This window comes from Alosa pseudoharengus, unplaced genomic scaffold (assembly GCF_046254945.1).
Source record: "Alosa pseudoharengus isolate Yale_2024_CS ecotype anadromous, Long Island Sound unplaced genomic scaffold, YU_APseudo_1.1 YU_APseudo_1.1_scf_5, whole genome shotgun sequence".
NCBI lineage: Eukaryota > Metazoa > Chordata > Actinopteri > Clupeiformes > Clupeidae > Alosa > Alosa pseudoharengus.
This window is the reverse complement of record NW_027468837.1, coordinates 33669737-33694161: the sequence shown is the minus strand read 5'-3', so window position 1 is coordinate 33694161 and position 24425 is coordinate 33669737. Positions and strand designations below refer to the sequence as shown.

The 24425-nt window shown below is 43.6% G+C and overlaps 2 protein-coding genes across 2 annotated transcripts in view; both read left to right on the top strand.

Annotated features, from left to right (window-relative positions):
- The first annotated feature begins 41 nt into the window (after positions 1–41).
- tpra1 (transmembrane protein, adipocyte asscociated 1) lies at positions 42–11119 on the top strand. The gene is made up of 11 exons (XM_076269315.1): positions 42–377; positions 1622–1808; positions 4378–4510; positions 4927–5013; positions 6770–6842; positions 7008–7087; positions 7207–7317; positions 7583–7643; positions 7813–7915; positions 8708–8788; positions 9271–11119. The coding sequence occupies exons 2-11, from the start codon at positions 1633–1635 to the stop codon at positions 9506–9508; spliced, it is 1143 nt and encodes a 380-aa protein (XP_076125430.1). The 5' UTR covers positions 42–377; positions 1622–1632; the 3' UTR covers positions 9509–11119.
- A 631-nt stretch (positions 11120–11750) lies between these two features.
- The window catches only part of chchd6b (coiled-coil-helix-coiled-coil-helix domain containing 6b), a 41866-nt gene continuing 29191 nt past the window's right edge, over positions 11751–24425 (top strand). Inside the window, exons 1-4 of the mRNA XM_076269316.1 lie at positions 11751–12052; positions 12904–13003; positions 13144–13195; positions 15265–15409. Coding sequence (XP_076125431.1) covers positions 11969–12052; positions 12904–13003; positions 13144–13195; positions 15265–15409 — 381 coding nt within the window. The 5' untranslated portion in view covers positions 11751–11968. The remainder of the gene's footprint in view (positions 12053–12903; positions 13004–13143; positions 13196–15264; positions 15410–24425) is intronic.

The window sequence follows — 24425 nt, the reverse complement described above, 5'->3', positions numbered from 1 at the left end:
GTTTGTTTTGGTAGGTGGTTTGAGCAGCCTTTGTGATTTGGTATGGAATCCCCCAAGAGTATGTTTTCCATTTTAGCATTCTGCGTATATTGGACCCACACAGCACAAGTACTCACACACAAGGCTGTAACATTGATGTTGTAAGAGGAAGGCGGTGCCTGGATATTTCTCAGGCAGTCAGGTGACTGGGGAATTTATTGAGCTATTGAACACTGCTGGATCGTTGTTTTGTTTTGTCCATTTCTGCTGTAAACAGCGGAACAGAAACAAGAAACTGCTATGTCGCTTGCGTTTACATCGGCTGTCAGAGCTGCGGAAAAGATTTGCCCCTGAACAACATCACAAGGCAAGGACCGTTTAGTCCATCAGACTGCAAGGTAAGTGACCCATTGTTTTTTTTAAACGATACAAGCTAATAATGCTAGTATGTTTCTGACTTTGCTGTGCGTTATCTTGATCTAGGCTAGCTAGCCAGTTAGATGGCTAGCCCACGTTAGCAGTGTTAACGTTGACTTACTGTATGACGTTAGCTAGTCAGCTAAGTAACTAAAACAGAAAGCAAGTTTAATACCTGCCACCAACAACATTAGGCTACAATTACAAAATGTTTATTAGCTAGGTGTCTAACTGAACTTTAACGTTACCGAGTAACGTTAGTTCCAACAACCGACAACTAAGTTAAGTTAACAATACGTCAATGTTGTAGTAACGTTAACATTAATATTTATAATTATATATATATGTAATATTTATAATATGATTGGGATGTCAGAGTTATCTAGCATAGCTTCTAACGTGTTGGTCACCAAGTGAAGGTTATTTTGAATGCAGCATGCATGGTAAAATAAGAGCTTTGGGTCAACATTCATGTCGGTTAACGTTATAGCTGCTACATAGTCACGTTACAGCTGTGCAGTTAGCTTTGAAGCAAGCTAACGCCAACATATGATCAGTTGTTTTTAGTGGTAACATTTACGTTATGTTCATTCACATGTTAGAACCAGCTAGCTGACGTTGGATACATAGATAACGTTATCATAGATTAGCGGTTAGCTTACATTTGATTATGTAACATTAATTTAGCGTTACAATCTCAAGCTAGCTAGCTTATCGTCGGCCAACGAACGTATACTATTGTTACTCTGCCTTCTAGTGCTAGTTCTAGTCCGTCGATGGTCAGATAGAGATTCAGAGGGATATTTGCTGCGGTTATAATAGAGTTACTATCGTTGATGGTCACGGTGCTGAATTTAGTGCTGTTTTTTGCTGACCTTTCATATATTTTCTACACGACATGTAGTTTTGCATTATTTCCTCGTAGGCAAAAAGTCAAATAAACTGGCAGTGCCGAGTGTGCGCCCTCACACTAACAACCGCTTGCTTATTACTTTACTTGTTTTCCTGTATTTTAGTGCGCTTCCAATGTCATTTTTGTTACAACAAAAAGGCTCAACGGCCCATAATAATTAACAAAGTTTAAGAATTTTAAAGGCGGCACCAAAGCTTCGCTCTGCATTTTGAGTGGTAAATAACCTGTGGTCTATGTGGCCTGAAGTTGTGGTCTGTGTGACTGACTACCTTTTGCTGAGTAGCGCTCACCACAGTGACCTCTTCTGTCTAGGCCTTGGGTGAATGATGCTGGACACCGGTGCAGAGGCAGTGAGATTTGCCGTGTATGGCAATGTCACTTTAATCCCAACCCCTGAGAACACCTCAGTGGCTCCCACCTGGCCCTCAGGGTCCGAGACAAACATCACCAAACCGCACAAATGCCTTCAGGTTCTTTATGAAGACATCGGCAACTCGAGGTAAACTTGGCCTTCCTGATGATTCATGCATTCAACGTAAGCACATTTATATCTGTGTGAATATAATTAACAAAGATGGACCCAAGGGCGGTTAGACTTGAGGTTACTACTGTTTTTTTGTCTCCATACTACTATTGGAGCTTTGACATGAAGTGGAGTTGGAATAGGAAGGGACAACCAGCCCTGCATGTATTCTGTTCTGATGGTAATTTTGATACCATAGATTTAGTAGAGACCCAGTCAGACCAATAGTATGAAAAATCAGGAACAGAGTTTATTTACAATGATGCGTATCAAGGGAGAGACAGCATGACTTCACCTAAAGATCCATCAGCTGCTCTAACTAGACAAGGAAATAGTTAGAGTTTAAGTATCCTTAATGGCATTGGTCATCCCATCTCACGTGGACTACACTGAATCAGACCCTGATTAGTGGCAGCCTGGCAATCCGGAGCAGATAGCTACTGACGCAGCCATGCAGAACAGTAAAACACTGCAAAGTCATAATATTCCTGCTTATCTCTAAACACAGTCACACACAGATATACACAGGGACAGTACAGATATCATACAGTTCCAACTGTGTGTAATGTACTGGCCTGCCCTTGTCATTTCCATATAGTGTGATGCTTTTACGCTTCAACACAACATGCTACAACCAGTGAGACTGTAAAACAGAAAGTACCGGTTACATTTCGTTCGTGTGAAAAGTCTTTCTTCCCCTTTTTACCCTTTCCTTTTAATATTCTCACAGCTGATTACTTATCACCTGACTTGTTAATTCCCAGAACAGGGTGATATTTAGTGCCTTTACGGTGTCACTAACTGTCCCTCTTGTCAAAAGATGCCATATTATTATGACTGTAGCTAGCATAGCGCTCATATAGATTTAGTTTTTTAGAGTTTTTTTTCTTCCGCTTTTCTTTTTTCTCAGTAATTTTGTGTCAACGATTCCCGGGACACTGAAAGACCGGGCTGCACGAAACTTGGTGGGCATGTAGCCCCACTAGGATGACACAGAAACAGATTTTCGTTTTGATCTGTTGGACTTGAAAGTAATTGTAGGTGGATTTAATTACTTGACAAAAACACAGCAGACTTCGGCAGAATTCCAGATATCCAAGGTTCAGGCTTTACTTTACAATAACGCGCGTCAAGGGAGAATACAGCTTTCAGCTCGGAAGCTTCAACTTTAATTCTAACTACCACCGGAGGAGTCTGGCCTTTTATGCTCAATTTGCAAGGGTGTGGTTCAAGAGGATGTCATAGGTACAACGTCCTGTGATTGGCTCTCTCTTCCCGCCGTTCAGTCAGCCACACCCAGACACACCTACACACACCTATTTGCTATTAACATATTTAGGCAGGCTCCTCAGGTAGAAATGTTATAAAAGATGTTCTAAACATTCTTACACTTAATTCATTGTATTCTTTGTACTGAGACTATAAAAATGATACCAAATATGAATACATTTACAGTTAATAACACAAACATATAATTCAGCTAAGGTTTAGCCCATGGTCTTTGTCTACTCCAAAGACAGAATAAAGGAGATTGTGAACAGATGGTACCCAGCCAGTGGGAAGTATTTCACACCTACATCTGCATTGAATGGATCAAAGGCATAGAGAGAGAATACGCTCTCAATGTAAATGAGGCTAAGCCTCCATCCAGTCTGGGCAAGAAAAGGTCTGTAAATAATAATAAAAATAATTCCCATCAGACTGGACCCCCGAAAGGCCAAGTCCCGCGACCCCCTTCCCTCCAACCGGCAAAAACTATATGTGTTCTCTCATAGCTAGACAATATCGGCACCAAAGTCGACCCCTAGTTTAAGAACCACTGATTTACGCCATATAGCGCCACATAGTTAAAAATGAAAAAGCAAAACTGTGGCTCTGTAATTGCATGAAATCTGACCTGTAGGATTAGTATGACACCCTCTGAAAGCACGGTCAGTTTCGTGGAATTCCGTTCATGTGGGGCCATACAATAAATACATGTATGTGTACATTTAGTGACTACACAAATCGACCTGCAGATGGTGGTATTTAGCGAAGGGTTGCCTGATGAAATTAAAATGTACACACTCACTCACATGCACCCACACGCACACACATAAACACACACACACACCGACACACGAAGACACACACACACAGGCACATAAACATACACGCACACAAAGGCATGCATTACATTACATTTACATTTACATTTAGCAGACACTTCTTGACCAAAGTGACTTGCATATGTCAGCTATATTGCAAGGGATCACATGGTCATCCCCGGAGCAACTTGGGGTTATGTGCCTTGCTCAAGGGCACAACGGTGGAAGCCGGGAATTGAACCATCAACTTTCAGGCTACTGTACGCTAGCCCAGCTCCTTAACCACTACACACACACAAGCACACATATACACACAAACAATACAAACAATAGTGTTGTAGCGTTGGGATTAAACGTCATACTGCACCATGATATTAAACGCAATGGGTGGCCTTTGTCTACTAATATGTGGAAAGTCCCTGGATGACATGAAACGATTTCCCCTTCCCCCCCTACAGAGTGCGCTTTTGGGATCTGTTGCTTCTGATCCCTAATGTGGCCTTCTTCATGTTCCTGCTCTGGAAGCTTCCGTCAGCACGCGCCAAGATCCGCCTCACCTCCAGTCCCATCTTCATCACCTTCTACATTCTGGTGAGTCGGTGTCCATCAATGCAGTCATCCCCAACATGTTGTTACACACTGTACGAAGGTCGGTTCCTTTGTAGATTTGATGTAGATACTAGAGACCAACAGCTGAGTATTTGTGAGTTGATTACCATGTAGTTTTTGGAAAGTTAAAAAGAAAAGGCACACACATCTAGGTATAAGTTATTTCTAGGTACTGGACCAAAACATTTGACAAATGGAAAAAGCATAGAGTTGGCACAGTGGATGCTGTTCCCACATTGATTTAATGGCACAGTATTTTATCACCACATGAACCATTAAATCAGTTTGGGAGCAGGATCCACTCTGTGGACTTCATTTGTGGATACTTTTGAATATTCCCCAAAACATTTCATTCTAGAGTCCTTTTAATCCTTTTGGATTCTCGTTTTTTCCCCTAGGTGTTCGTAGTAGCAGCAGTTGGAATCACCCGTGCGATAGTGTCAATGACAGTAAGCGCGTCCAGCGCAGCCACTATCATTGACAAGGTAAGGGCATCTACACACGAGCACTGGGTCTGGAGCAGCATTGTTTTACTGGTCTAACGGCTCATACACACAGTTGCAGTGCGTTGCAGTGCTGGAGACGAATCCCGTTCACTTTACATGGGCTTAACGTCATCCGTTGCCGAACTGAATTGTGGGTCCGTTGCGTTGCTCCCGTCGCTCGCGTTTAGAAGTTCAGCTGTTGCTGCACCGACGGACGGCACCAGCCAATCAAATTACGAACAAGTGAACAACAGACGGCACCAGCTAATCAAATTACAGTTATACCTTAAGTAATTTGCATAGCTACCGTCGGGAACACCCACTGGCAACTGTGTGTATGAGCCGAAAGTGAGAGAGAAAAAAACCCTGAGGGGTATTTCACAAAGGCAGAATTAAGACATCCAAGATAAGTGATAAAGCGAGGTTTGACATAGCGTTGTCTGGTCATCCTAGCTCAACTCGTTTCACTAATGCCAATCCAGGATGAGTAGGAGCGACTATGTCAAGCCAGGTATAAGTAAATCAGGATGTGTTTCTGCTCCAAAGTGCCCACTGTTGGAATAAAAAAGATGCGATACATAGCATCATTCACACAAAGTGAACAACCGCTTTTGATATAGACTAACAATGAAGTAAAGTTGTCCTTTGTGGAATGGGGAATCACGGCTATTTCTGTAAAACAGCAGGAGTAGGCGTGGTAGACCAACTGAATGCAAATTTATGTATGCACCCACGTGTGAGTGCTTCCTTGTCTCGGCACGCAACGTCATTAAGAAAGCGCTTGCCGCTGCAAATATGCACATAGTATGATATACCTTAATATTATAGTTGAAAATACCTTCGAAAACTTGCCCCTCCACTTCCAATCAACTACAGTAGGCTATTCATCAAACGTCTAATAAAATAAGCAAACAATGAGTACCTAGGCCTATGTTAATAATTATAAGGCTATCACAATTAAAATAATAACCATATGGTAGTAGGCAGACTATCTGTTTTGTTTTGCGAGCAAATATATTTAGCAAATAGTTTATAAATGGAATAAAGCTCCTTAAAAATTAGCACAGAGGTCTGATGTGAATGACAGCTAGCTGAACCAATAAGACGACATAATTCTAATAGTAATTAACTTAGCTTGGCTGTTAGCCTGGTCGGGACCAGGCTAGGTGCAGAGAATAAATCCCCATGGTAACTTATGTGCCATCTCTTTTGTGAAACCAAGTCAAGGCTAAATTCATCCAGGATAACCTAAAAATCCCATCTTAATCCCTTATCTAGGTTTTGTGAAATACCCCTCTGGTCATAGTGCTGACTTGCTTATTTTCTGCAGTTCAATTTGCTGACTTGTCCAAGAGTGTTGTTTTGGCAACGGTGATTGCACTTGAATTGTCATCAATAAATGCATCACATGCGGATTGTTTGGCTGCCCTTCTGCCGTTCTGGAAGGGAGGGGCTCACCCACATGTCGGCGTATTGAAAACATCTGTGAAATTATTCGCCGCATCTGCTGAGCTGTCAGGGCTGTGCTGGCCTGGATCCGAACAAGCATTACACAGTTCTTAACGGCAGAATGAGTCATTGGAAGATTGTCATGCTGTTGGCCAGCCTCATTTAGTGCTTTTTGAAAACTCACTGCTCAGACGTGTGGGGAAGGGTGGGTAAAGGACCCAGGCTGCAATCTCTACATGGTCCAGTGAGAACATGTTGAAATGAACTGCTCTGTCTGAGCGGACGCGTTTGCTGTGCTTCCTCACAGGTGCTGTGGGAGATAACACGCTTCTTCCTCCTGGCCATCGAGCTCAGTGTAATCATATTAGGACTGGCATTTGGTAGGTTTGGAGTCCTTCCATTTAGAGTGGAATGTTTTTTTTAAGGATTATATTTTTAGAGTTGAAGTTGTCAGAATTATGTGGACTCTAATATGTAAACAAACTTTTTTAATTTATTTTTTGGCTGCCTTTTGTTAAACTTAACTAGTTCTGTTTTGTTTCCAGGTCATCTTGAAAGTAAATCAAGTATCAAACGTGTATTAGCCATCACTGCGGTGCTGGCGTTGGGTTATTCCATCACACAGGTAAAGCCAGACACTCAGACTAACCCCCTCCAAATATTGCCAACTGTAATACTTGCCATCAATAAACATATTGGTTTAAATAAAAAGTGTAAAAATGTATATAACTTGTTGGCCCATAGGGAACTTTGGAGATTCTTTATCCAGATGAACATCTCTCAGCTGAAGACTTCAACATTTATGGCCATGGAGGGCGTCACTTTTGGTTGGCCAGTTCCTGCTTCTTCTTCCTGGTAATTACCCAGTGTCAAGCAAACACTAGTAGTATTGAGTGTGTCTGTAGGCTTGGTTATAAAAGCCCCTTTTTAACACTAGTAGTATTGACTTTGTCTGTAGGGTTGGTTATACAAGCCCCTTTTCAACACTAGTAGTATTGAGTTGTTTGTATGTAGGCTTGGTTGTACAAGCCCCTTTTTAACACTTGTAGTATTGAGGTGGTATGTAGGCTTTGTTGTACATGCCCCTTTTAAAGCTTATTCTAATTTCTTTGTTCCTTAGATTTATTCTCTTATAGTCATCCTTCCCAAAACCTCGATCAGGGAGAGGATATACCTACCATGTGAGTATGAGTGTAAAATACATTACAAAATACCCTGTGTGTGTGTGTGTGTGTAGACAGACAGTTTTGTAAATCAGTATCTTGACTCATCAGTTAACTGACACTCATCCAAGAGGCTCCAGCCTTAAATGTCCTCATCAGCCTCTCTTTCCCTTTCTCTTGTACTCAGCCAAGAAGAGTTTCTATGTGTATGCTGGCATTTTGGCTGCCCTCAACCTGGTCCAGGGGCTTGGTAGTGCCCTGCTGTGTGCAGACATTATTGAAGGCCTCTGGTAAGACACCCCCCCCCCCCCTCATATGGAATCGATTAATCTGCACTATTTTTTTTTTATCAGTTATTTTTTCTCAAATTAATTAATCGAACTTAATCAGTTATTTTGACAGCCCTAAAAATAAAATAATAAAATAATGAATATAATAACAGCAGCCACTGAGATCACAACCATAATAAAATAAATAAAATAAACAAAATAAATTAGACAATCAGATAAAACCGTTACAGACTGGGACAGGGAGGTTTGTTACTAATGATTTGAATTGGCCATAAGAAACTAAAGAGTTCAGCTTAAAGGTGCGTTGAATTGAGTTCCAGGTGGTGGGGGCATGTTGTTCTGTACTCTGCCACTCTTATCATAGAATATATTAGGCATGTGTGCAGCTTTGTAGTTCTTGTTTAGGTTACTGACTGACTTGGGTCTCTGAAGACTGCCCCCATGCAGCTGTGCTGGTCATTACGCTCGCTGTATCTATAATTGTGCCTCATAGATCCCGGATAAGACCTGGCGAGTAGTGGACCTTGAAACGCTTGTGTTTGTATTTATGAGCGCCAGCAGGACAGCAGGTTCATAGCTCATCTAAACCTTGTCAGGGCAGAAATATATCTTTTGTGTGATGGTGAGAGCACTTTCACTTCTTACCTGAGGCCCTACATTTCAATCTGACCAGCTCTACTGTCTCTCCCCCTCCCCCCCTCCGGTGTCGTATATTTCTGTTTTGCTACTATAAATCAGCTCATGTCTTATTGAAGGCTTATTGGATTCTGTCTCTCTCTTTTTTCTGGGCAGCTGTGTTGACGTGACGACGTTCCTCTACTTCTCCGTGTTCGCTCCGCTCATCTACGTGGCGTTCCTCAAAGGCTTCTTTGGGTACGTTGTGGGCGAGGCCGCCCGCCTCCCGCAGACATCGCTAACTGCAGTCTGTCAGCAGATTGGGCTGGCAATAAATGAAGGGATGTAGGATCGGAGCGAGATCATAGCTCATCGCTCTGGCATTAGACAAACATCTGTCTTCGCTGTGAAGCAAGACTTTTGTGTCTGCAGAGCCAAAGCTGCCAAATTAAAACTTGAAAGCCAGCATCTATTAACCTAGAAGTATTGGAATTTGTTTCAGTTACATATTAACAATATACTTTGATATAAGAAATGTCTGGCTATATTTGGTGTCTCGTTTCCAATGCATTGCCTATAACTACTAATCGATGTGCATCTCTCATGTGGATTGATGTCTGTCAGTCTTAATCTTGTGTTTTTATTGATGTATTTATAATTTATTTTCAATTAATTCATTTATTTTACAATTCGCCAATCTATCGAATCTAAAAAATATCCCCTCTCTTGTCTGCCCTCAGCTCCGAACCCAAGATCCTCTTCTCCTACAAGTCTCAGATCGACGAGCCGGACGAGACGGACGTGCACTTGCCCCACACCTCGGCAGGGATGGGCCGCAAGGACCTGGACCACAGCTCCTTCTCCAGCACCCAGATCGACGGCTCCGGGGCCTACCTGGACGACGTGGCCTCTGGGCCCTATGGTGTGGGCAGCATCAATAGCATCGACAGTGACCGCTGGAGGGCGATCAATGCCTAAGAAGGAGACGACGGGTGATGGACATGGAAAGAGCGAGAAGCAAGAGAGAGGAGAAGGAGAAGGAGGGGGAGGAGGAGAAAAAAAAGAGAGATGGTAGGCAGGAGGGAGGGAACCAAAAGGACTGAGCAGCACAGCACAGACAGGGAGAGGAGAGATCAGGAGAGTAGCAGAGCGCTCCTCCCTCTCTCTTCGTGGAGAGGCAGAAACAGGGGAGGACAAAGGGACACAGGTATGCGTGGCGTGTGTGTGTGTGATGCTCGCTGCTCCAGGGTAAGAATTCTTTGGCAGTCTGCCCTCCCTCTGGTGTCTCCCTGTAGCATTGAGAGCTCCAGTGATGCATACCAAGCCAAGAGGCTGATTGTGATTGATGTCCACTACTACCTTAAAGTATTGCATCCTTTTATTTTGGCCTGTAGATGTATTTATGCACATTTTTTCTTTCCCCTGTCACAGGCAAGCTATTGTATGTTTATGCAAGCTTTGCATAAGTCAAATTTTAATTTGATGTTGCGTTCGTACTACCTGTTGTTTGTTTATTTTGTTAGTTAGTCAATGCTGGGATGTCTTTGATCTTCTGCTGCTGCCTTGTGACTGTAGACTGATAGGAGTCATGTAGTGTTATGTCTCTGTAGTCTGCCTCTCTGGTCCGGCCAAATCTTGGGCGATCAGAGGGAACCTTTCCTGAATGACGTTGCACACTGAAACTGTGAGACATGATTTACACACACACACACACACATTCTCTTACCTAGGTCCATATCTGTAGCGCAAGTGCTCATCCCTCTGCAGCTAGTATGCTAGCATGGTCTCCTGCTTGCTTGTGACTGACAGTCAAAGATCCCAGTGGTAACTCCTACTGCTGAAAAATAGTCCCCCCATAAACAGTAATGTCTGTTCACACCAGTATTGACTTGCCTTTGCAGTAACTATCTACTGATCTTAAGACACTGCTCCCTGTTCTCAGAATTAAGCCTGAACATCTGACTAGTAGTATTTAGGTACTTTGCCAATGCCAACCAATGCTACTGTTTGAACTGTAAAGTGAATGGGTTTGTGAGTTCATATACTTCCTGTGTTCTTGTTGAACTGCATCCACAATTCAGTATAATCTGGGTTGAGTGCTTAAGCTCAAACCCTCTTTCACCTTTCAGACCTATGAGCCTTGTCCTGTCTGGATGAAAAGGACGAAACTTTTGGCCCTTCATTAAAGTAAGAGGAACAGGTGACATCAAATTCCAGGGAGGACCCTCCCCTATGTAATGGTTGTGTGTCTCTAGGCTTTTAAATTGGCAATATTTATTTATTTTACTAAGTGATCTCTTACTTGTAAGCCTAGCAAGAATCACATCGGCACTGCCTGTTTTAGATCTCACAAACATGTCATCAGCTCTGATGGTTACTAAGGATGTAGCCTGCTAATAACCCCCAATTCATTTTATATTTAATGTATCTCAAATGTTTTATTCAATTGTTTCACTTCACAGAAAAAATAGAGGGGTATTTTTGTGACCAAATAATGTATATATTTTGAATGTTGTGGGTGAAACATCTGTTTTTTTTCCCCATTCATAAAACATAGATTTGCCCAAGATGTGATTGGGGGAAAACAAATGTGTTTGTAATGTTTTGTTTTTCCTGATTGTGTTCTCCCACTTAATAACATCCACTGCAGTTAAGTAGATTTTGTGTTGGGATGCAGATGTTGCAGTCTACTCTATTGAAACGTTTTCAAAACCAAGGTGTTACGATATTGAATTAACTTTGAGGATTTCACAGCATTCATCCATGCATGTTCTCCCTGCAAGATTATATTAGATTTTGGGTGTGGCGTGTGGATATAGCTTCTATAGCTCATCTATACTTGATTCAATAATTTTCTTCTCTTTTCACCGATCAGTTTTAATTTTGCTCAACGAATTGTAGCATACTCAATATTTTTTCTTAGTGTAATCTGACAATATAAATTATGTATAATTTTGTTAAATATTTTCTTGTTTTTGGAGCCTATTTATTCTTGTAAAGACAAGGACCTCTACTGGTAGTTGGCGGAACTGCATTTTCTTTTTCCAATTCACTGATGCTTAGCCGTATACCGGAAAACAATCATTTTGTGTTTCATGTCCCTTCGAAAAAGCACTTGTCTCTTGTTTGAATGCAGTCTGATTAAAAATAATAATAAGCAACGAACGGGATGATTGAACATCGAAGGGAAACTACAGTTCCCAGGTTCCTCTTTGAGCATGTGATACTAGAAAAAATGCAATTGGGTTTCCATTATTTTATCAGCCTATACGCGTCGAGTATACTGTCCCGTACCAAAAAGTGACCTTTTCAAGAGTTGACCGCCGAATAGCACCCAACGACGCGGTTGCTCCTACAGAACGACCATATTTTTAATTTCAAATTAACAGACTGCCTATTTCACCGGCGGCAGCTTGTTTGCTGTGCATATCAACGGACATGGGAGGCCGTGAGAGCACGACCAGGAAAGTGTCATTCGGTCTGGACGAGGAGGAAAAAGTGACAGTACTACAAGGAATCAAGGTAACTCCAAGCCTCGGGTGCTTGTAAATGACAGAGTTCAGCCAAGTTGAGGCTGAGTCACGTAACTAATTTCCCCTTCCTCTTTTTTGGAAGTATATTTAGGAGTATTTCTGCTGGGTTAATTTAAATGATAATGAAAGTGTATGACAACGTCTGCTGCCAGACTAGCATGCAAATAATGTCTGTCCTCAAATGAACTGGTAGAGACGCTTCAAGCCGCTACGCGGCGATGTGTACCCCACGGACGTTCTGCTGGTAAGCAGCAGGCCTCACCAGAAGCTATTAAAATAAATTATCACTCGGTGAAATGAATTGTATTTTACGGAGCCTGTATGCTCATGGTTGTCTTGACTTATGTGGTTTCACTCCAGGACGGATACTGGATCACATGCTGTTTAGGAATGTTAATCTTTCGGTGTTTCGGGGCACTACACAGCAAGGTCATGTTAACGTTACATGTCACTTGACATTTCTTTGCACTGTAAACTATTAGCTTGATCATAGCTTGACTGATCATTGACCATAATAAACGTATTTTTAAGGTGTATTATTCAGTGTTCGGTGAGGCTTTCTTATTCTCCCGTACATTTGGTCTTATTTGTCTTCGTAAAGGAATAACTCGATTCTTCACTGCCCCACACTCAGTTGCCCCGCATTCACCTACGTACACGTGAACAGGTCCCAGCCTTCTAGCTTCGTCCCCTGTGCAATATTGGCTGACCTCACTGCCAGACTGTCCTTACCCGACCCCAGACTCAAGTGGGGAACTGGCCAGCTGTACATTGAAGAGTTATGTCAAGTGCGCCGAACGTGCGTATACTTATTTAGTGAAACCTGTCTGTCTATATCAGCTTTCCGAAGATGTCCTGCAAAGGATGCGGGACCCGGAGCCCGCCCCGGCGCCTGGAATTAAGCCGCCGAAACCCGAGAGCCGCAAACCTGACAGCCCGGGTACGACTCCACATCTCTACAGCTATTTGCACTTTTTCATTTGTCACATTTCGCTATGAAAGTCGTTCTTATCCTGCAAAAAACTTTGCTGCAGCAATGGCCGAGCCTAGGTTACTGACTAGAATGACTGGTGTCCACAGGGCCTCCGCCAGGACCAACCGCTGCTCAAATGCAAGAGGAACTACGGAGGAGGTGAGTTACATTACTAGGCCTAATAATAATGGATGAAGACTTAAATAGTATATCATTATTTACTCTGGCTTATGAGAATAGAACTCTTATCCCTTTAATGTCTAAAGTAATACAAACTAATCCCTTAAAGTATAGCTGAGCAAAATAGAAAATCAGTTGAAAATGTTTAAATGGGTCAAATGATCTAACAGCAGATGTTCATCTGCAGTTGCAAGTTTGAGTCAGATGGTAAGTGTTTTTTTTTAATGAAGAAGTGTCTACAACATAGCTTAATTTCAGATCTTCATATTTGATATATAGCATGTGTACACCCTTGTATACACATTAATAAAAGAAAAATCATACTTGACTGCTTTTCATGGTCTAGTATTGACATTGTGCAAAACTTCAAGACATGAATATGAGCAGCCAACCACAATATTTAGTTTCGTCATGTGTAGCCTTTGTCACAAGAGGTACTACACCAAATTTCACCTTCTTGCCTCCGAAAAAAAAAAAAAAAAAAACCAGTTAACATCCTAGTCTTAAGTCAAGGTAACAGTAGACACACATGCTCGATGAGGCACAAGAGTGCAGCAAAAGCAACGCTTATCAGGTTTTGGGTATATGACGAGGGCCTTACCGTTCTCAGAACAGATTATCTCTGAATTGTGCCCTCCAGTGCGCTAACTGGTATTTTGTAGAAAGAAAATACATTAATACAAATATATTTCCACTCAGAATTGGTATCTGGTCATTAGCTTTACTGCTTGCTTGAGTAGTTGTGGTTAGTCCAACTTTGTTCATTCAATGGCAATTTATTCATCTCCCGCTCTAAAAAAATAAAAGATTTTTGAATGCTACGTGACTTCTGAAATCCTTGGTCGGTATATTGTACCCTTCATTATAGTAGGTCATGGAAATTAAGGGTTTTTTGTCATGGAAAGTCAGGGAAAAGTCACGGAATTTTACATTTCACTTAGAGTGGGAACCCTGTATAACAGTAGCCAGTATGTATTATGGCTTTGGTTGTTATTTCTCAGATGTAATGTGGTTCTGGCAAATTGGAGTGTTTAGTGGTTTATGTAGAGTGCATTGCTTTGGTGAAATCTGAAGTGGTTATGGCAAGTCTGATCAGCAGCAGTGTTAGTGTGGTGTGGTGTGCCGTGTGGTGGTGTGGTGTGGTGTGGTGTGATGTAGTAAGGCTCCGAGCTCTGTTGTATTCATCCCATGTCCTTCTGTCCCATCCTCCTTATCCATGGTGCGGTCTAACCTCATGAAGCCTTATCAGACTCAAATAGCTACCAATCTGTGTAGCTACACTTGCCCTGTGGTTTGCCAGAGTCCCTGGTGTTGTGAGACTGAGGAGGTGTTGTGTGGTTTTGCGATGAGGTTGAGGAAGTGTTGTGTAGTGTTGTTGAGGCTGAGGAGGTGTTGTGTGGGTTTGCGATGAAGTTGAGGAAGTGTTGTTGTGGCTGAGGAGGTGTTGTGGGTTTGCGATGAAGTTGAGGAAGTGTTAAAGCAACACCAAAGAGTTTTTTATACCTTAAAATAATGTTTCCAAAATCATTTCAGTGGTTCATCAACTCGTAACAGGGTCAACGGCAATTCTGCATTCGCTTCGCGGCCCTCTATCGGCTATAACCGCACTATGTAAGTTTGCCAGATCGGTTGGCGGTCGTAGTTCGATGGAATGAGACATAAGAAACTACAAATTTGACTTGCATCTGATGTCGCAATACATGATACTTTTAAGTCATGCAAAATATTCTACCTTGTCTGTGGACATCGTTATTTGCAAAGCCGGTGCTGGATAAACAAATAGTGTGCGTGCGACAGAGGGAAAGTTCTTTGGTGTTGCTTTAAGTGTTCTGTTGGTTTGCGGTGAAGTTGAGGAAGTGTTAAGTGTTGTGTGGGTTTGTGGTGAAGTTGAGGAAGTGTTAAGTGTTGTGTGGGTTTGCGGTGAAGTTGAGGAAGTGTTAAGTGTTGTGTGGGTTTGCGGTGAAGTTGAGGAAGTGTTAAGTGTTGTGTGGGTTTGCGGTGAAGTTGAGGAAGTGTTAAATGTTGTGTGGGTTTGCGGTGTCCGTCAGGTTCGAGCAGCAGCAGGCCATGGTGCAGGAGGAGCTGGCACGCATTGCTCGCAGGGAGCGGGACGCTGGCGAGGAGAACGTGAGCGCCGCCCTGCTGAGAGAGCGCTCCAAGACCAGGGAGGAGCAGGACAAAGCCCAGAGCCTGGTGAGTGACACACACACACACACACACACACACACACAAACTAACTTTGTGCACACACACACAAACTCTCTCACACAGACAGATACAGCTCTTAAAATTTCAACCTCTTCTCAAACTCATTAAATATATGTGAGGCCTTGCTTGTTATCTTGAACTATGTTGTTGTTTTGTCTGCAGCACAATACTAAACTCCTCTTGCCTCAGGATTGATTTGTTGTGGTCGTCTCATCTCTTCCACTCCCTCCCTCCGTCTGAGCGTCGCTCTCTCTCCCTCCCTCTCTCTCTCTCTCTCTCTCTCTCTCTTTCATTGCTGATTGATTTCTTTCGTGTCTTCCTTCTTTCTTTGTGTTAAGTGAGAGTAATGAGTATCGAGTGTGTTGCCTTGTTGTCTTCTTTTCTGAGTCCACCAAAACATTTAATGATATGGGAATGTAATGAGGCCCCTGTGACTCTCTTTGATTATCTCCATCATTCCCTTACATGCACGGCGTGTCAATATACAAAAGTGTGTGTGCTTGTGTGTGTGTGTGTGTGTGTGTGTGTGTGTGTGCTTGTGTGTGCTTGTGTGTGTGTGTGTGTGCGTATCTGTGTGCCTGGATCTTTCATGAGCTGTGGTGAGAAAAAGTAAAATAAGAATCTGGTTGAGACCACAACTGAAAGAATGAAACCAAAAGTTTCCAAAAGTCAATTTAATCAGTTCAATCAGACCATTTGTGTTTCGTAGAAAGGAGAATCTTGTGCAGTGACATGCCTCCAACACCAGATGGCAGCATTGGTATAGGATAATTTTTTATTGCACTCCCACCTGTCCAACACAAGCTTTATGGATCACTATTGATTGGTGGAGGAGTGTGCTGCGGCAATAAATGATGCAGAGTTGTTCTTCTAACGCTTTCTCTTGTGATCTTCCCTCTATTTTTCTCTTCTGCCTTCCCTCCTCTCTCTTTTGCCCTGGCTATTTTCTTTGCACTTTCATATTTCATTGTCTCTCCTTTTTGTCTCTCTCTCTTGCTCGCTCTCTCTCTCTCTCTCTCTCTCTCTCTCTCTCTCTCTCTCTCTCTCTCTCTCTCGCTCTTCCTGTCTCTTGCTCGTGCTGGTGTGTGGTGTGAGGGTGTGAGGATGGCTCTCACCCTTAGGGACATCCATCACTGGAGTTACTGTTTGCATGGCAGCATTTACACACACACACACACACACACACACACACACACACACACTGCGGGCCCAAAGACTTGAGCAGGGTCAGTGGCGAGGCAGTTATCTACTGCACCAGTTTGCTTCTCCATGCAACCTGCCCATAATGAGCAGCTGCCTTCACCATGATACAGCTGGCTAGTGTCATGGCAGCCATGCTACAGTGTGAAAGCAACATCATACATTCTTAATTATGTATTTATAAAAAATAAGAAACTCTTGGCATGATCTACAAATGAATATTTTCAGTATATGAGTATATGAAGGACAGACTTACACACCTGTTGTTCCCACTAGCCATCAATGCTAAGAGCTATATAGTTTTCTGGTCTGGGATGGAAAATCCTGCAAAAAAACATGAAAGAAAAGTCTTCATAGAAACACATTGCAACAGTATTGCCAAAGGAGGCCAGTTAGTATGTTTGTAAGCTTTTATCAGCGCCAACTGGGCTTTTAGCAATGGCGTTAAGATTTCTGCATGCTTTTTAGGTAGTTACATCACTGCGTTTAGGCCAGTGTCCCATAATGCTGCTTGAATGGTAACAGCAGGATGAAGATATTTCATCAGCTGCAGAGCACACTCAAAGAAATAGTGGATCTACTGTGAATGCTAAAGCCAAGGGGCTCGCCTTTGATTCCAGTAGAAGACCCGCTGCTCCCCCCCCAGTGCTTACCCTTGCTGCTCATTCCCACCCGCTCTCTCTGCTTCTCAAACTCCCTCCACTCAGTCAGATCTCAGTCCACACATGTGCAGTGAGGTGAGTGAGATGTTGCTGAGTGTCGGTGGGTTCTTTGGGCCGCACCCATGAGCCCTAGAGCACAAGCAGATCCCTCAATCCTGTGAGCTTCTTGAGTGGTTCGTTGCCTCCCGCGTTCCACTAATGCTGTGTGGGCTACTGAGAGCACCTGATGGTGTGTGTGTGTGTGTTTGGGTGTGAATTCGGAGGTAATGGTGGGAGAAACCTGAAGAATATGGTAACTGTGCTTGTGCTGTGGCAACAGCAGTGCGGTGAAATTGAGAGTGAGGGAGGAGAGCCACAGAATAAAGGGATAGGGACAAAAGGAGAGAGAGAGAGAGAGAGTGTGAGTGTGTGTGTCTGTGGGAGAGACAGGAGAGAGAGAGAGAAAGAGAGAGAGTGTGTGTGTGGGAGAGACAGGAGAGAGAGAGAGGGAGAATGGGAGAAAATCCAGGCTGATGAGATTTAAATGAATGCAGAGTGAATGTTTTTGGCACGTTGCTCCTCTCTGCTCTGCTCGTTAGCTGTGAACATGGAACTGAGCGGGGATGGGGGGGGATGGGGGGGGGGCTGTGGCATTGGAGTGGAGGGGCGCTAGCAAGTGAGGTAGGGAGAGAGCGGGAGAAAGAGAGAGAGAGTGAGAATGCTTTAGGGTGAACAGCACAGCGAACAGAAGTGCTCCTCGTCAAGACAAGTTTTTTGGGCGGTTGTGGGTATGGGGGGGGGGGGGGGGGTAGCAGTGTCAGAGGGAGGGTGGTGCAAGGTCAGAGCACTAGATGGCTTCCTGCTCGCTAGCGACATAATGGTGTCAGCACCAACTTGTGCTCACTGGAGGGGCTGACATGATAAAAACACTGTCTGCTGCTCAGCCTGTTAGGAGATGTGGAATATTTATTAGGGGGTCCCAGGCTGGGCCAGGGCTGCCACAGGGCCTGATCTCAGGTCGGCGTGTGCCTGCTGATGGGCACTGGTGGGGGCATCAGGCGTACTCCAAATCGGCATCATTAGCATCTTGATCCGTTTGACGGGCATGCCAGAGTAGAAGGAAGAAGCTTGAAAAATAAACATGCATCCTCTTCCTTTTCTTCTGCACCGTTCAACCAGAGTGTAGTTTTAAGTCACAGTCTGACCAGCCATAGCCTGTGTATGGTGGAGCTTCATTAAACTCCATCTTTTTGCTCTCTCTCTCTCTCTCTCTCTCTCTCTCTCTCTCTCTCTCTCTCTCTCTCTCTCTCTCTCTCTCTCTTTCTCTCTCTCTCTCTATGTAAATAAGGCCCGTGGGGAGGTGGTAATCCTGCCCGTGTTGAATAGTTGCCTGCTGATAACCAGCCTTTATCATTAATTGTAATCACAGACACAACAGCTTTCTTTTTTTCTGTTGAAGCTCAGCTGCTCATCCCTCCTTCAGCTGTCCATCTCTCTCTCTCTGTCTCTCCCCCTCCCTCCCTCCCTTTCTCTCCCTCCCTCTCTCTCTCATTCTGTGTTCTTGCTCCCACTTTCCTTCTCACACTCCCATATCGAACATGTGCACACACACACACACGCGCACACATGCACACACACACGCACACACACATGCACACACGCACACACACACACACACGCGCGCACACATGCGCACACACACACACACACACATGCACACACGCACACACACACACACACGTTGGCTGCTATCAGGGAGTGCTGAGTATCTAAGGGGCAGTCCAGCAGTGCTTAGCACAAGCAGCTGATCGTGAAGATTAGAAGACAATTATATTCTGTGTGTGTGTGTAAGTTTAAGTTTGGGTGATGTCTGCTTGTAACGTGAGGAGAGAAAAAAAGTGTGAAAAAGAGAGTGAGTGAAAACATTTGAGAGGGATGAGGAGAGAGAGGGATAGAAAGAGAGGGGAAGAGAAGGAGATTGGAGGTTCTTGTGAAAGTGATAAAGCCTCCATCAGAGTGGATAAGTGCTGAAAACTGATTTTAATCCAGTGGCGCTGGTCTTCACACACAAATGAGGACTCTGACACAATCAGGCAGGATAATTGGTGTGTGTATGTAGCTCCTTATTCCTTTTCATTCACACACACACACACACTGCTTTATGGCAAGGCACATTATCCTACTGAAAGAGGCCACTGCCATCAAGGAATACCGTTTCCATGAAAGGGTGTACATGGTCTGTAACTATAGCTGCGTTTACATGGACATTTTTTTTTCCCAATCAGATTGAAATGAATCTGATGAGAAATTTCAAGTGAACTGTTTACATGAACACAAAATAAACCGTTTTGCGTTTAATCTACGTTTACATGGAACAAGCATTTAATCATTTAGTTGTATTGACGCCATGGAAACTGGTTTGTGAAGGCCTACGTCACTATGCATTATTAGCCCTGCGCAGAAAGAAGAAATGTACTCCAACTATCAGAGCACCTGTTTACATCGATCGGATTATCAGAATGGGGTACACCACCCATTTTTGGCGCTTTTGGCAGTGGACAGAGGTCAGCATTGGCAACCCTGACTGGGCCGTGATTGGTCAGCCCCATAAACAACAAACTGTGGTCCACTGACACCTATCAGAACCAGCGTTACAGTAGCTTGTCTGTTGGATCAGACCACACGGACTAACCTCCGCCCCCCACCTGCATTAATGAGCCTTGGCCGCCCATAGGCCTGTTGCCAAGGGGGCAGGCGAACGTTCGGAGAGCGTAGACACTATGGCGGATCTGAGGCTAAATAGTAGACCAGTTCACCTAGCCATCCCCAATGAACCCCATTCAATTTTGGCGCCACTTTGACATCAAATAACATTACAGCTGAAGTGTTTTAAGCCTTTATATGAACTTTTTCTATTTTCGGAGTAATACAACATTGTGTGATTGGCGTCATAACCTCGTAACTGACTTACCGGCTGAGTAATAAACTTTTTTTCCGAAATCAATGCTAAAGTGACGTAATAAGCATACAACCAGAGCGGGTGAATGCGTCGCACAGGAGCAAAATAACCGTATTCTCTGGATAAGAACGAAAGCATCGGCGCACAACATTTCAGCGAAGTTTTGATGGATTGACAGTAGCCTAGGCTATAAATGTGGCGAGTGCTGTTTATATTAAATCACATTTATCTACGAACAACTAGGACATTTAGAACAGTAATGTAGACATGGTGGTAACAAAGTAAGTGGCTACATACCCAATCTCTCGGTGCAGCTATCACAAGAGTTACATGAGCCAGACTACGTGCCTATGTTACATTTACGTCCCCTGAGCCTGCGCAGAAAGCCTCGTCGACCAACAGGAAACAGTTTAAATTTGCTTCACCCACCTCGATTGACGTCTACGTGATGATGTCCATATCTTTTACTGTCTATGCCTGTTGCTGGTTCACCACTTTTCCTTCCTTAGACCACTTTTGATAGGAACTAACTTCTGCAGACCGGGAACCCCCCACAAGAGCTGCAGTTTTAGGAGATATTTTGACCAGTCGTCTAGCCATCACAATTTGGCCCTTGTCAAAGTCATTTGCCCATTTTTCCTGTTTCTAACACACCAACTTTGAGGATAAAATGTTCACTTAACTGCCTAATAAATCCTACGCACTGATAGTTACCTGCCCGTGGTTATACTGTTGTCTGATGGGTGTAGATCGTCACGTAAGACAGACTGGCAGACAGTAGCTGGGTTTGCATCACAGCTTTGCACAAAACGTAATGGTCGGCATTTCCACTGAGTGATGCAAAGTGATAAGATGTAGCTTTTATTTCCTCACAATGTTTATTCCATGTAAATGTGACCATGGGTCTCACAAAATCTGATGCGTTGTTGGCGGTTTAACTTCAATTTCATCCATAAAAAAACTAGACAGTTATTGGTACAGGACGACCATATGTAAAGCTGTAAAAACAAGCAATTTTTTCCGAAATTCACCCGTTTCCATTATTAATTTTTATTTTGTAATTTAAATTTGCACATTTTCAATGGAAACCCACCTAGTGTCTGCTGCATGTGGAGACAGAGTGGAGGTGGTTCAGTTGTAAGGTCTGGAGTCTAGAGTGGACAGCTGACCGTCTCAGTGTTATGGTAGCGGGCTGATGTCCACTGGATTTACTTTACCCCATTGGACTGGTCCCATTTAGTGTGTTAATTGTGGCCCCAAGAGTTAATGTTGAACTTCACCCATTCTCCCATTCTCTTTCTCTCTCTTTCTCTCTTTTTTTCTCTCTCTATCTATCTCTGCACTTTATTTGAATAGTCTCCTATAGCAGTGTTTTTCAACCACTGTGCCGGGGCACACTAGTGTGCCGTGAGAGATCATCAGGTGTGCCGCAGAAAATTACCCAAATGTCACTCACTGGTCCAGAAAAGCAACTGTTGCATCAAAGAATTTATAACCACATGCTCTCATTGATTGTATGATTGCACTATTTGTGGTATGCAGGCATTGTACAACGGGGTCCCCATATCCAGTATTCACAGAATCATCACATATCCAGTTCATAACAACAATTAAAGTAGATATAGTCACCTACAAATGAAACAGAGGGCGCTTGTTTTATTGAGCATAAAAGCAAATTTTAGGCTATGGTACAGTACGTTTATTTTTTCTTCACACAGGATGTTAGTGTGCCGTGGGACATTTTAAGTGTCAAAAGTGTGCCGTGGCACTAAAAAGGTTGAAAAACACTGTCCTATAGAATATCTACAGATGTTCAGATTATGAGCTAAATATCTGTTGATACTCTGTTGACAGTAATTTATGAATAACGTTAGGGCTTGGATTTGGTTGATGTCTGTAGGCGGATTGTTCAAGTAGAGTGTTGCGTAATCTGTGTCCAGGTTCTCAGGTCAGTATGAATGCCCAATAGGTGTCCAGGTTCTCAGGTCAGTATGGATGCCCAATAGGTGTCCAGGTTCTCAGGTCATTATGGATGCCTAATAGGTGTCCAGGTTCTCAGGTCAGTATGGATGCCTCTAAGAACATTTCTGAGCCCCTAATGGGCTTGGCACTAGTAAGGAAGTAATGAACGGATTTGCCCAAAGACAGCCAGCCACATTCTGTCCTCACTGCTGTCTCCCTGCACAGCTCTTCCCTTGCTGGTTGATTGGTGAGGAGCGGTTCTCCATCACACTTAGCAAAGACACAGCTGTGAAGGGTGTCTGAGTGGAGCGAGTATGAATGACCCTGTCCAGCACGTGCCCATTGCACAATCAGAGAGGAAATGTCATTGTGATTCTGTCATGTGTGGCTAAATAGCACCAGCAGCAGCAGTTGAGGCCCCCAACCACCCTCCGTCCCTTGTCCCCATACACACACACACACACACACACACATAACTCCAACAGTTAAACGATCCCATTTTTCCTCCACAGAACGCTAGCCGCGAGCCCTGTAACAAGGCAGCTTGCCAGTCTGTCCATTTTTTTTCCTGCTCACTGGTTATGCTAACAACTGCAGATGCTCCTTCTCTCCTTCCCTCCCTCACTCTCTCTCTCCCCCTCTATCTCCCCATCCCTCCCTCTTCCCCTTCTCTGTAATTCTCTGTGGGCATTAGCTGGCGATAATAAGGCTAGCGCGGCCCCTATCGTCTGCTGAGAAATCTCCGGGCTGAAGATTACATTATGCTCTGCTATTTATTAGGCAGCCGAGGAGCGTGTGAGGGTGGTGGTGGTGGAGGAGGTGGAGGTGGTGGAGGTGTCTGTTTAATCATGAGGAGTGACGCTCCCGCTCCATCTCAGCCGTCTGTTTTATCAACGCTAAATCAAGCCAGTACCGATGTCCACATTAACCGCCCCGTGCCCGTGAATCGACGCCTCGCCAACTCTTCATCACCAGCATCATCATCATCATCATCATCATCCTTGTCTTCTTCCTCCCAGTGTCTTTCCTCTTCACCACATTTTTCTCTTGGCTCCATCCACTTTTTCTTTTCTCATGTTTCATGTTTTCATGTTCTTTTGTCCTCTGATTTATCTATGTCATGTCTTCGGTTTGCCGTTTTTGTTTGCGACTGTTCACTGCTGTTCCCCTGCCTTTAGGTTTTCTTTTCTCTCTCGGCTCTTCTCCTCTCTGGTTTGCTGTTCTTTTGGCAACTGCTCACTGCTGTTCCCAGCTGGCTTCGGATTCGGAAGTCTCTTTATCTCCCCTCCTTGGCATCCCTCTCTTCTCATCTCTCCTGCTGGCCCCTTCTGTTTCTCCATACCTTCCACCCCTTTTATAAAGTTCCCTTTCTTTCTTTCTTTCTTTCTTTCTTTCTTTCTTTCTTTCTTTCTTTCTTTCTTTCTTTCTTTCTTTCTCTCTCTCTCACCCCCTTCTCATTTTCTTCTTCCTTTCACTCTCTCTGACCTTAACTGACTGTTTTTACCTTTACTCTCTTCTGCTGTTTTCTCTCCTTCTCTCTTTACATCTCTTCCTCTCTCTCTCTTTCTTTTTCTCTTCTCTTCTCTCTATCTCTCACTCACTCTCTTCCCAGCCTGCAGAATTGGATGCTTGGGTAAGCAGAAGCTGTTGGCTGTTAATCTTACTTTCCTCTCTCTGTATTCAAATGTCATGTTTTCATTGTGCATTAAAACAGAATGGGAGTGCACACACACACACACACACACACAGACACACACACACACACATTTTCACACTTACACACACACACATACACACACCACACCTACATCACAACACTTTTAGAGCTATTCAGCTAGAAAATTACATATCATCTGCCTGGCCAACTGAGGGGATTCTTCCTGCCTGCAGACACTGGCAGAATGAAGAAAAGGGGGATGATTGCACTGAATGTAATTTAAGGCTGTGTGTGTGTGTGTGTGTGTGTGTGTGTGTGTGTGTGTGTGTGTTGGGGGGTGTTTTAGTGGCTAAGAGTGCAGCTATGTGTGTGTGTGGGGGGGTATGTGTGTGTTTTAGTGGCTAAGAGTGCAGGTGTGTGTGTGTGTGACAGAGAGGAGTGTAATGCTAAATGTGTGACCGTGTTTGTGTTTGGTTGGATGCTTTTGACCAAGATGTGCTTTTGTATATGTGTGTGTATATGTGTGTCTTCTTCTGTGTACATTTGGTGTTTGTGTGTGTATGTGTTTGTGTGTGTGTGTGT

What these genes read in the sequence shown, in the direction of transcription:
- tpra1 (XM_076269315.1), top strand. Translation starts at nt 1,633, where the DNA reads ATGATGCTGGACACCGGTGCAGAGGCAGTGAGATTTGCCGTGTATGGC. An exon ending in GTTCCTGCTTCTTCTTCCTG is followed by an intron (nt 7,318 to 7,582) that starts GTAATTACCCAG and finishes TTTGTTCCTTAG; the next exon opens with ATTTATTCTCTTATAGTCAT. An exon ending in TTCCTCAAAGGCTTCTTTGG is followed by an intron (nt 8,789 to 9,270) that starts GTACGTTGTGGG and finishes GTCTGCCCTCAG; the next exon opens with CTCCGAACCCAAGATCCTCT.